Here is a 12387-nt window from a genome sequence, read left to right as displayed (position 1 = left end):
GGAATCATAAATCATGCCAAAGCCAGTTGTCTTGCCACCACCAAAATGAGTTCTGAATCCAAATACAAAGATGACATCTGGGGTGGTCTTGTACATTTTGGCTAGTTTTTCCCAAATTTCTGTTTTAGGCACTGTTGCCTTCCTAGGGTGAAGGACGTCAATGACCATTTGTTTTCTCTGAAGTAGTCGGTCGGTCATGAACTTTCTAGTGCGGATAGTTACTGTGTCATTCATGATGGCGGACTATACTTAGACAGCTGTGGAGGAAAACGATTTTTTTTTTAAGAGACAGGGTCTCACTATGTTGCCCAGGCTGACCTTGAACTCCTGGGCTCAAGCAATCCTCTTCTCTCAGCCTCCTGAGCAACTGGGACTACATGTGCGCACCATCATGCCTGGCTCTCCTGATCTTTTGAAAAATATGGAAATCCTATGTTTTAAGGTTTTTTAACTTGAATTACACTACAGACTAATACTTATCGTTGTCCTGTGGGTATTCATTTGCATATTAACTTTCCTCCCTCTCTCTCTATTTTTTTAGAGATGGGGGTATCACTCTGTAGCCCAGGCTAGAGTGCAGTGGTGTGATCACAGCTCACTGCTGCCTTGACCTGCTGGAATCAAGCAATCTCCCACCTCAGGCTCCTGAGAAGCTGGGACTACAGGTGTGCCCCACCACACCCAGCTAATTTTTTTTTTAATTTGTAGAGATGGGGTGTCACCATGTTGTCCAAGCTGATCTCAAGCTCCTGGCTTCAAGTGATCCTGCTGCCTTGGCCTCCCAAAGTGCTAGGATTATAGGCATGAGCCACTGCGCCCAGCCAGCTAAAGAGGGTATCTTAAAAGCAATTAGACTTCTTCCTTAATTTATGTTCTTTCTAAATTCAAGAAAAATATTCTGCAAAGCGTGTCAACATCAATATTATAATAATTCTGTAATTATGAATGCCTCTCCAAATGCACTTAGAGATATGTACGTAAGTGTGAAAAATCACCATTAGGTACACTTAAATCTACACATTGAATAGTTCTAACTGAATTTCTAGTTTATGAAAAGGCATGAATATTTCTAGTTTATGAAAAGGTTATGAGGAAAACTTTCTTTAAAAGATATGTTTAACAGTCAAATCAGATATACTGAACAGACATAAAATAGTAACAGTATTTTTTTTTCACCTCAGGGCTTTCCCCTGGTTTGATCTGACTGCTGTGCAACTCAAGGAAACTCCCTTTAGCCAGCATCTCTCAAGCAGTCCTCTTCTCCAAGACCACCTTATCCATCTATACTGTGATTCATTTGGCATCTCCCTAACCAACGAACAGCCAGTCATTTCCACAGGCTTTCCCTCCCAATGAGAGAACTAAGGAATCAGGATTTTTTCTCACTCACAGATTTTCTCTACAATGGTTGTGCCCTGATTATCACAGTTGACAGTGGGAGTCTTGTGACTGTATTGTGTTTGCCACATGATAGAGATCAGGAATTATATAACTGTACTGATGACTCTTTAAAATGTAGAATAAAACAAGTACTCCTATCTGTCAATATGTGTCTGGCTTTCAGAAGCAACTACTGAAACTACACAACCTAACTTAAGTAAGCAGCTCCTACAGAAAAGCCTTGTTAATACAAATTATTTCTCTTCTAAAATTCAGGAAGTTATAATAAGTTTTAAGACAATTACATACTGCAGCTTCTTTTCCAATAAATCAAGTTCCTATTTGCCAGCAATAGGCAGTTGGAAAAAGATAGTTTGATTTTCTCACAATTTTGGATAGAGAAGTGAATGTAAACCATCTTAATTGAATTATGACTTATATCATGCTTCTTTTGACTGTATATGACTGTTCTGGCACTATCTTATTTACAGTTATTCCCATTTAAATAATCAAAAAACCTGTTATTTAATGGGCTAAAACTCATTTTGCAAAATATAGATGTATACTGCAAATTTGTTAATTTCCTTTATGTTTTACAAATACTTTTTGTCAATTATAAGAGTTGAAAACAACAGGGCTATCGCTATGTTCTGTCATAGAACATAACCACTGTTTGCTAAATGCTAAAGGGTTTTGAACAAAACCATTCTCTACACATGTGAATCATTTACATTTTGTTTTTTTTTACATAATGGTGAGCCAGGCAAATGCAATGACATGGTGTTAGAATGGTTTCTGATGAAATCTTGTTAGTCCAATTTGGGAAAATATTAGGTTCATCATCAAATATTAACAAATATCAGCATGAATATTAATCTGAGGCACTCTTGCGTCTCTCAGTGGAAAAACAGAAAAACATATTGTTTACTATTCAGATGTAGGGAGCTGAAGAAGGTCCATCACTGTCCTTCAGGACTGTGTTAGCCCCATGGTTGTTTTCAGGATTAAAATGTGAGTTCAGAAAGAGAATGAGCTGTTAAATCTGTAATACTGGAGGGGAACTAGAGCAATTCAGGTAACAAGAAATATTTTATAATTCCTTCCTTCCTTTTCTTCCTTCCTTTCTTTTCTTCCTTTCATTTATTTATTTGAGATGGAGTCTTATTCTGTCGCCCAGGCTAGAGTTCAGTGGCGCAATCTCGGCTCACTGCAAACTCCACCTCCTGGGTTAAAGTGATTCTCCTGCCTCAGCCTCCCAAGTAGCTAGGATTACAGGTGCCAGCTACCATGCCCATCTAATTTTTGTATTTTTAGTAGAGATGGGGTTTCACCATGTTGGCCAAGCTGGTTTCAAACTCCTGACCTCAAATGATCTGCCTGGCATGGCCAAAGTGCTGGGATTACAGGCATGATCCACCGTGCCCGGCCTATAATTTCTTTTGAGAAGTCCAGTCGTGGGTAGACTCTAGCCTAAATTTTATGTTATAAAGATCTGGAGCCGGGCACTGTGGCTCACGCCTGTAATCCCAGCTCTTAGGGAGGCAGAGGCAGGAGGATAGCTTGAGCCGAGGAGTTCAAGACCTGACTGGGCAATATAGCGAGACCCCGTTCTCCACAAAAAGGAAAACAAAAAATTTGGAAAGTACCACATAAAAGAGCCTTGTAGACAAACCACAGAACCTATTTCATAGTGCTAAGCCATGTTTAGATATTTACATATTTAGATATATACATTATCTAAAAAAATTTTTAAATTTTATTTTCCCTGATGCCAAAAGGAACAAGGAACTTACCCACCTTTTTTCTTAAAACATTCCCTGGCCAGGCATGGTGGCTCATGCCTGTAATCCAAGCATTTTGGAGGCCAAGGCGGGCAGATCACCTGAGATTGGGAGTTCAAGATCAGCCTGACCAACATGGTGAAACCCTGTCTTTAAAAAAAAAAAAAAAATATATATATATATATATATTTAAAAAAAAAAAAAAATTTCCTTTAGGCTGGGAGCAGTGGCTCAACGCCTGTAATCCCCACACTTTGGGAGGCCAAAGCAGGAGGATCTCTTGAGGCTGGGAGTTTGAGACTAGCCTGGACAACATGGTGAAACCTCGTCTCTACTAAAAATACAAAAAAATTAGCCGGGTGTGGTGGCTCATGCCTGTAATCCCAGTTACTCAAGAGGCTGAGGGAGGAGAATCACTTGAACCCAGTAGGTGGAGGTTTCAGTGAGCCGAGATTGCACCATTGCACTCCAGCCTGGGCAACAGAGTAAGATTCTGTCTCAAAAAAATAAACAACAACAACATTTTCTTTAGAGAACTTGTCATTATAAATCCTTTTACTGTGTCCTTGAGATGTATGTAAATCTTTTAAAGAGTTGAATAAATCTCTAGCCATTTTATACCCCAGAACAGTCTCTTTTTTGGAGGCCTTGGAGACATCTCTTTAAAACGTGAGTGCTAAGGAGGTTGGTACCTTGTCTCCCTATCTCTGTGGGAGTTTAGCCTAAGTACCTGGCTCCAAGTAGTAACTTCTGTTTGTTTTAAGGACAGAAGTTTTATTTTTCTTTTGGATATAGATAATTAACATGTATGTCATGGATTGTATCTGTCCTGCCAACTAAAAGGGTGAGATTTGTCTTTGCAGTCTCTTCAGCAGCTTGCCCGTGACGTGCATCATAGTTTAATGCTTATTCAAGAATAACAATGGTTTCTTTTCTGCATTTGTGGAGAGAATTATTTCTCTGGAGTTGGTAGGTGATTTTATTTTCAATTATATTTCCCCAACATGTTCCTACTACCAGGTGCATTAGTAGAATTTTCCAGGAATTTTGTTTTGTTTGTTTGACACAGTGTCTTGCTCTGTGTCCCTGGCTGGAGTATAGTAGCCTCCCGGGTTCAAGTGATTCTCCTTCCTCAGCCTCCTGAGTAGCTGGGACTACAGGCATGTGCCACCATGCCCAGCCAATTTTTGTATTTTTAGTAGAAACAGGGTTTCGCCTTGTTGGCCAGGCTGGTCTTGAACTCCTGACCTCAGGTGATATGCCCATCTCAGCCTCCCAAATTGCTAGAATTACAGGTGTGAGCCACCTTGCCTGGCTCAGGAATTCTTATAATTACCCAGAAAGATAAGCATTACTATCTTTGTTTTAACAAGGGGTTAAATTGAAAAACGAAGGGAAGGTGCCTAAGAGACACAACTAGGAATGGAGCCAGCAGTTCTAACTCTGATCCTTAATGAAAAGGAGAAAAAGGGCCGGGCACGGTGGCCCATGCCTGTAATCTCAGCACTTTGAGAGGCTGAGGCGGTGGATCAGCTGAGATAAGGAGTTCGAGACCAGCCTGGCCAACATGGTGAAACCTCATCTCTACTAAAAATACAAAAATTAGCTTGGCATGGTGGTGAGCGCCTGTAATCCAGCTCTTCCAGAGGCTGAGGCAGGAGAATTGCTTGAACCCAGGCGGCAGAGGTTGCAGTGAGTTGAGATCGTGCTATTGCACTCTAGCCTGGGCAACAGAGTGAGACTCCATCTCAAGAAAGAAAAAAAAAAAAAAAAAGGAGAAAAAGAAAAAGAAAAAAAGGCCATACCTCTTCCCTTAAGTAATTTAGTTTGATCTTTCAAGCTATGTGAAGCAGCTTCCCTCTATGGTTCAATGCAAGGTAATTCCTCTTCCTCTTCAGGGGCAGTTATTTCTGGAGCATAATCCTGTAATCCTGCTGCTTTGACAAATTCAGATAAAGTCAAAGAATCAGATTTTATCCCAGTATGACTTTTTTGCTCTAAATACAAGCCAATTATATCCCTATAGGGAAGGCTAATGGAGCGTTTGAATGATGGCTCTTCAATTTCCAGGAGCTCCCGCGTATGCTGAGAAATTGCCTGAAATGCAAGGATAATTTTTTAATCAGACTAACCTGAAAACACAACCAGATCAAAGAAGGTTTATTTAGTTTTCTAAGCCTCTTGAATGTTAACTCCTTATTTCTAAGGGGAAATAAAATAATGAAATAAATGCATAGGCTTACTAGCCTAGCCTTAACAAAACCAAGTTCTTAAATGTCACGTGATTTATTGTCCTTTTTAAAGTACCATTTAAGATCTCTAGGCCTTTGCATCAGATGGCCACAGATGGGTTCATTTCTTCTTTCTGCTGAGCAATTTGACCAAGCATAAGAGCAGATAATACGTTCAGATTAGGAGCCATGACTATCTCTGGGAAGGTTATTAAATAACTTTTCTATAAGGGGCTCAGTTAACATGCAGTTAAGAAAAAAAAATTATAGGCCAGGTGCAGTGGCTCACACCTGTAATCCCAGCACTTTGGGAGGCCAAAGCAGGTAGATCATGAGGTCAGGAGTTCGAGACCAGCCTGGCCAATATGGTGACACCCCCATCTCTACTAAAATTAGCCAGGCATGGTGGCACGCACCTAGTCCCACCTTGGGAGGCTGAGGCAGGAGAATCACTTGAACCCAGAAGGTGGAGGTTGCAGTGAGCCAAGATCACGCCACTGCACTCTAGCCTGAGTGACAGTGTCTCCATCTCAAAAAAAAAAAAAAAAATTAGAGTAGATTAGGCTGAGTGAGGTGGCTTGTGCCTGTAATCCCAGCACTTTGGAAGGTCGAGGCGGGCGGATCATGAGGTCAGGAGTTTGAGACCAGCCTGGCCAACATAGTGAAACCCTGTCTCTATTAAAAAAAAAATATTATAAGTCAGGGCTGGGCATGGTGGCTCATGCTTGTAATCTCAGCACTTTGGGAGGCTGAGGTGGGTGGATTACCTGAGGTCAGGAGTTCGAGACCAGCCTGGCCAACACAGTGAAACTCCATCTCTACTAACAATACAAAAATTAGCCAGGAGTGGTGGCAGGCGCCTGTGATCCCAGCTACCCAGGAGGCTGAGGCAGAAGAATCACTTGAACCTGGGAGGCAGAGGTTGCAATGAGCCAAGGGTTCGCCATTGTACTCCAGCCTGGGCAACAAGAGCGAAACTCCATCTCAAAAAAAAAAATTGGCCGGGTGTGGTGGCTCAAGCCTGTAATCCCAGCACTTTGGGAGGCCAAGGTGGGTGGATCATGAGGTCAGGAGATTGAGACCATCCTGGCTAACATGGTAAAATGCTGTCTCTACAAAAAATACAAAAAATTAGCCGGGTGTGGTGACACAAGCCTGTAGTCCCAGCTACTTGGGAGGCTGAGGCAGGAGAATCACTTGAACCCAGGAGGCAGAGGTTGCAGTGAGCCGAGATTGAGCCACTGCACTCCAGCCTGGGTGACAAAGAGAGATTCTGTCTCAAAAAAAAAAAAAATCATAACTCAAATAGTTACCTCATTTGTTTAAGTAAAAAAATCTCAAACACTAAAAAGCAGACATTAAAGTTCAAACTGTTTTATTAGTGCTTATTCTTGTATGTTCTAAAATATCTTTTGCCACAATTTTCAGCGTCTCTAAAACAAAATTTGTTTTCATTGAGCACCATGACACTTGCTATCCTAGGTTAAATTGTGATGGCCTTTTCAAATTCTAGTTTTAATCCTAGGTCAGTTATAACACCACTGTTTGAATTCATGTTTTGCATCTGGATGAGAAGGCAGTCTATGAACTTGCTGCTAGAACATAGCCAAAGGGTATTTGGAATGGACTTTTTTTTTTTTTTTTATTTGAGATGGAGTTTCGCTCTTGTTACCCAGGCTGGAGTGCAATGGCGCGATCTCGGCTCACCGCAACCTCCACCTCCTGGGTTCAAGCAATTCTCCTGCCTCAGCCTCCCGAGTAGCTGGGACTACAGGCACATGCCACCATGCCCAGCTAATTTTGTTTTGTTTTTTTTTTTAGTAGAGACGGGGTTTCACCATGTTGACCAGGATGGTCTCGATCTCTTGACCTCGTGATCCACCCGCCTCGGCCTCCCAAAGTGCTGGGATTATAGGTGTGAGCCACCACGCCCGGCCTGGACTTTTTTTTTTAATTTTAAAGCTACTGGTCAGAGTTATAAGATTGTAAAATTCATGCCACAGACAACTGTAAACCTGATGTAAAACTGCCCATTAACAGTGCCTTTTAGATAGGCAAGATACCATGTCTCTCAGATCTTACTTGAACTGGTTTTGTTGACTCTAGAGATGGTTTATGGGTATAGTTGCCTTGGCATTCTCAGTAAGGATACTGTTTTTTTTTTTTTTAAATTTTATTTTAATTATTTTATTTTATTTTTTTAAAGAGATGGGGTCTTGCTGTGTTACCCAGGCTGGAGTGCAGTGGCTGTTCACAAGCACAATTTTAGTGTACTATACCTTCAACAACTAAGCTCAAGCCATCCTCCTGCTTCAGCCTCCTGAGTTGTTCAGTGAGAATTCTAATTGAGATCTGAATCAGTTGGGGCTTCTAAGAATTGAGATCCAAATTACTACAAAGGCCAGGCAAGGTGGCTCATGCCTTTGTGAGGCCGAGGTGGGCAGATCACCTGAGGTCAGGAGTTCAAGACCAGCCTGGCCAACATGTTGAAATCCTGTCTCTACTAAAAATATGAAAATTAGTGGTGATGCATGCCTGTAGTCCCAGCTACTCGGGAGGCTGATGGAGGAGAATCACTTGAACCTGGGAGGCAGAGGTTGCAGTGACCTGAGATCATGCCACTGCACTCCAGTCTGGGCAATGAAGAGACTCCTTCTCAAAAAGCAAACAAACAAAGAAACTAAATTGCTACAGGAAAAAAAAATTAGCCAGTCATGAAGTTGCATGCCTGTAGTCCCAGCTACTTGGGAGGCTGAAGTAGGAGGATCCCTTGAGTTTAGGAGTTTGAGGCTGCGATGAGGAGCCATGATCATGCCACTGCACTCCAGCCTGGGTGACAGAGCAAGACCCTGTCTCCAAAAACAAACAAACAAACAAAACACATGAACAGGTGGCTTCTAAGAGTTCTTGTTTGTGATGCATGCTTTTATGTGTGTACCTTGTTTGGTAAGCACCTCACCCTGAATTCTCCTTTAGTATATGTGCTGCCAAGGCAAGCACCCTGATTCTCCTTTCCAATGCCCTGAATAGAAAACATTATTTCACACATTCCCAGGTGTTCCCAGGTGGTACAGGTGTTCCTAGGAGGTGTACATGGTGTACATGGTGTTCCCAGGAGGTACACTGCAGTCATGTACACATTCACCATTAACAAAAAGAGCTATGTGCCTACTGTGGGCTGAGAGGATTCACTACTGTTTCGTACAATATTGTAATGCAGAAATTAAGTGTTCCCTACACATTCATGTTTATTTATTTATTTGTTGAGACAGGTAGGGTCTTGCTCTGTCACACAGGCTGGAGTGCAGTGGTGTGATCATAGCTCTCTGTAGCCTTGAACTCCTAGGCTCAAGCCATTCTCCTGCCTCAGCCTCCCAAGTAGCTAGGACTACAGGTGCATGACACCATACCCAGCTAATTTTTTTTTTTTTTTTTTTTTGGTAGAGATGGGGTTTTGCCATGTTGCCTAGTTGGTCTCAAACTCTTGGATTCAAGTGATTCTCCTACCTCATACTCCAAAGTGTTAAGATTACAAGTGTGAGCCAGCCGCTCAGGCACATTCATGTGTTTTGGGGGCTTTTGTTTGTTTTTGAGAGGGAGTGTATATATATATATATATAATCTACTCATACTCCCTTTTTTGGGCTATAACAGCAAATAATACTTTTTTTTTGTTTTTTCTTTTGACTCTTTTATTTTACTTTGGAAGACATTCTGAGAGAACTGGTTTTTTTTTTATGACTCTTGGTGCTTAGAGAGAAGAGAGGGGTTTCTTAATAAAAATAACAATTTCATAAAAAAGAAATTACAAGTGTTAGAAAGCTATTCATTGCACTTAGCACTGAAATCAATAAATATAATCTGACCATCCCTCCTCCTATTCAGTGATTTTTATAAACATGTCTGAAGTTCATAATGAAACAAGAAGTTCCTCTGACAAGCGACAGATTGAACTAAAGCTGCAAGTTCTTTCTTCATTTATTATTTTTTGAGACAGGGTCTCGCTCTGTCACTCAGGCCGGAGTGCAATGGCACGATCATAGCTCACTGCAGCCTTGACCTCCTGGGCTCAAGTGATCCTCCCACCTAAGCCTGCTGAGTAGCTGGGACTACAAGCATGTGTCACCACGCCTGGCTAACTTAAACAATTTTTTTTTTTTTTTTTAGATGGAGTTTCACTCTTGTCATCCAGGTTGGCGTGCAATGGCGCAATCTTGGCTCACTGCAACCCCTACCTCCCAGGTTCAAGTGATTCTCCTGTCTTAGCCTCCCTAGTAGCTGGGATTACAGGTGCCCGCCACTACACCAGGCTAATTTTTTGTATTTTTAGTAGAGACGGGGTTTCACCGTGTTGGGCAGGCTGGTCTCAAACTCCTGACTTCAGGTGATCAGCCCACCTTGGCCTCCCAAACTGCTGGGATTACAGGTGTGCACCGCACCTGGCCTAAAATATTTTTTATAGAGCTGGGGTCTCACTATATTGCCCAGGCTGGTCTCGAATTCCTGGGCTCAAGCATCCTCCTACTTCAGCCCCACAAAGTGCTGGGATTACAGGTGTGAGCTACTGTGCTCATCCTCTTTAGTTCTGATGAACAAACAAACAATAGACTTTATTTTTGCCTGATTTAGAGCAACTTACTAGTAAATTACTTGAGTTAGTAAAAATTATTGGAAATAGGTATTTGTGAGGATTATTCATTTTCTAAGGATTCTTAATTCTACATTCTAAGGTGGTAGCTTATACTCAGTGCTTGGTATCATTGCAGAACACCTACTTCACATGGCCTCAACCAGTTACTTGAAATGCCTTTAGTTTTCAAGAAGATCATTATTACTATATTATCATTGTAATTGTATTGATCATTGTTTTCAAAGGCTGCTGGTTCTTTTGTGAACTACTGATGGTTTTGCTTCATTATCAATTTATTGTGTGTTGTTTGTTACCTCATAGTATATAACGATGCATATTTTTATAATCAGAACCTATAATTTATATGATCTAAACCTAAGGACAAAGTCATAATTGTTGTGGTTAAAATATGAACCATCTATAGTACTACTACTCTTATTATTATTATTATTTCAGAGATGAGGTCTCCCTCTGTTGCCCAGGCTGGAGTGCAGTGACATGACCATAGCTCCCTGCAGCCTCAAACTCCTGAGCTCAGGCCTTCCTCCCACCTCAGCCTCTGGAATAGCTGAGATTACAGGTCGGAGCCACTGCAGCCAGCCTACACCAGCATTATTAAAGCACATCTATAGTCTCCTTAAAATCTCCTCATTGATTCATCTAACAAAATGGATTAATCTTAAATGCATTTTGCTAAGGGAAGGAAGCCAGACCCAAAGAATATGTATTATTTTATTCTACTTATGTGATATCACCGATTAGGGATTAGGGTAAAGGGATGGGCTGAATACGAGGGAAATTCTAGAGTGACAGAATTGTTCTGTGTGGTTCTCTGGTGATGGATACATGACTGCATGCATTTGTCAAAACCCACAGAACTACACGCAACAAAGAATGGTTTCACTGCATGCAAACTTTTAAAAAGCAAGGAAGAGAGGCTGGGCACAGTGGCTCATGTCTGTAATCCCAGCACTTTGGGAGGCTAAGGTGGGTGGATTGCTTGAGCTCAGGAGTTAAAGACCCGCCTGGTCTTTCACATGGTGAAATCCCGACTCTACCCTGCTAAAAAAGTACAAAACATTAGATGGATGTAGTGGCGTGTGGCTGTAGTCCCAGCTACCCGGGAGGCTGAAGTGGGAGGACTGTTTGAGCTTGGGAGGCAGAGGCTGCACTGAGCTGAGATTGCACCACTGCACTCCAGCCTGGGTTACAAGACCTTGCCTCAAAAAAAAAAAAAAAAAAAATCCAGAAGGTTGGGGTAATCCAGATAGAATAAAAGCTGTGGACAAATGAATCTAACTGTATTACAGAGTAAGACATAATCTCACTGAAGTGGGTGGGGAGCTGACCTATAACTTTAAGAAAACAGTGCTTTGTTTAGATACTGTAAGGCTAAAGACAGAAACAGCCGTACACAAACACTGAACTCTATTTGGTAAATCTGTTTTTCATAGGGAAACATTTACATATGAGGAGAGTCAAGTTTCTCAATGTCAGAAAAAGTAGCTATTAACAGGCAAGGGGCATTGGGAATAGGAAGGATGGGAAGGCTAGAATGAACTCTGTGCTGTTAGACTAGAGGGATCAGAGATCAATTTTTTTTTTTTTTTTTTGAGACAGAGTCTCACTCTTGTCATCCAGGCTAGAGTGCAGTGGCACCATCTCAGCTCACAGAAACCTCCGCCTTCCAGGTTCAAGCAATTCTCCTGCCTCAGCCTCCCCAGTAGCTAGGATTACAGGTGTGCACCATAATGTCTGGCTAATTTTTTGTATTTTTAGTAGTGACGGCATTTCACCATATTGGCCAGGCTTGTCTTGAACTCCTGACCTCAGGTGATCCAACCACCTCAGCCTCCCAAAGTGCTGGGATTAGAGGTGTGAGCCACTGCCCCTGGCCAGAGAGATTAATATTAACTCATGCTTATTTTATTTTTTATTTTATGTATTTGCGACAGGGTCCCACTCTGCTGCCCAGGCTGGAATGCAGTGGCACCATCACAGCTCACTGCAGCCTTGGCCTCCTGAGCTCAAGCGATCCTCCCACCTCAGCCTATCAGGTAGCTGGGGCTGCAGGTGTGTACCACCATGCCCAGGTAATTTTTAACTTTTTGTAGATGTGGGTCTTATTATGTTGCCCAGGCTGAACCCATGCTTATTTTAATATGTATGTATATACAGAGATGGATACAGAAATAAGAAAGATATTTGTGTACACATGGGTTAGTAGATACACATTTATTTCCTAGATCTTTCTGTTAAGAGTGCATAGAAGCAGTGACACTCAGTAGCAACAAGCACAACTAGTGTCTATGTCTTGGTTTCTAAATACCATTCTCTGGTAAAATCAATCAGGGCTCCTTAGAGA

General features: G+C 41.7%; 2 protein-coding genes across 5 annotated transcripts in view; one reads left to right on the top strand and one right to left on the bottom strand.

The window, feature by feature from the left end:
• NOXRED1 (NADP dependent oxidoreductase domain containing 1) overlaps window positions 1–1952 on the top strand; it is a 40905-nt gene extending 38953 nt beyond the window's left edge. Inside the window, exon 6 of the mRNA XM_012476914.2 lies at window positions 1182–1952. Coding sequence (XP_012332337.2) covers window positions 1182–1356 — 175 coding nt within the window. The 3' untranslated portion in view covers window positions 1357–1952. The remainder of the gene's footprint in view (window positions 1–1181) is intronic.
• SAMD15 (sterile alpha motif domain containing 15) overlaps window positions 1–12387 on the bottom strand; it is a 57069-nt gene that overhangs the window by 34652 nt on the left and 10030 nt on the right. The window contains exons 3-4 of one of the 4 annotated variants that reach the window (XM_064375071.1): window positions 4967–5258; window positions 175–257 (exon numbers count right to left, since the gene is read on the bottom strand). The exons of 2 other annotated variants lie outside the window; for them this stretch is intronic. In XM_064375071.1, coding sequence (XP_064231141.1) covers window positions 5022–5258 — 237 coding nt within the window. In that variant the 3' untranslated portion in view covers window positions 175–257; window positions 4967–5021. Of the gene's footprint in view, window positions 1–151; window positions 258–4966; window positions 5259–12387 lie in introns of those variants that run through there. One more of the 4 variants, XM_012476911.3, reaches the window with a different exon arrangement.

The sequence above is a fragment of the Aotus nancymaae genome, unplaced genomic scaffold, assembly GCF_030222135.1.
Source record: "Aotus nancymaae isolate 86718 unplaced genomic scaffold, 86718_ANA_hifiasm-v0.15.2.pri h1tg000011l, whole genome shotgun sequence".
NCBI lineage: Eukaryota > Metazoa > Chordata > Mammalia > Primates > Aotidae > Aotus > Aotus nancymaae.
The sequence above is the reverse complement of the archived record's forward strand: the minus strand, read 5'-3'. Positions and strand labels throughout refer to the sequence as shown.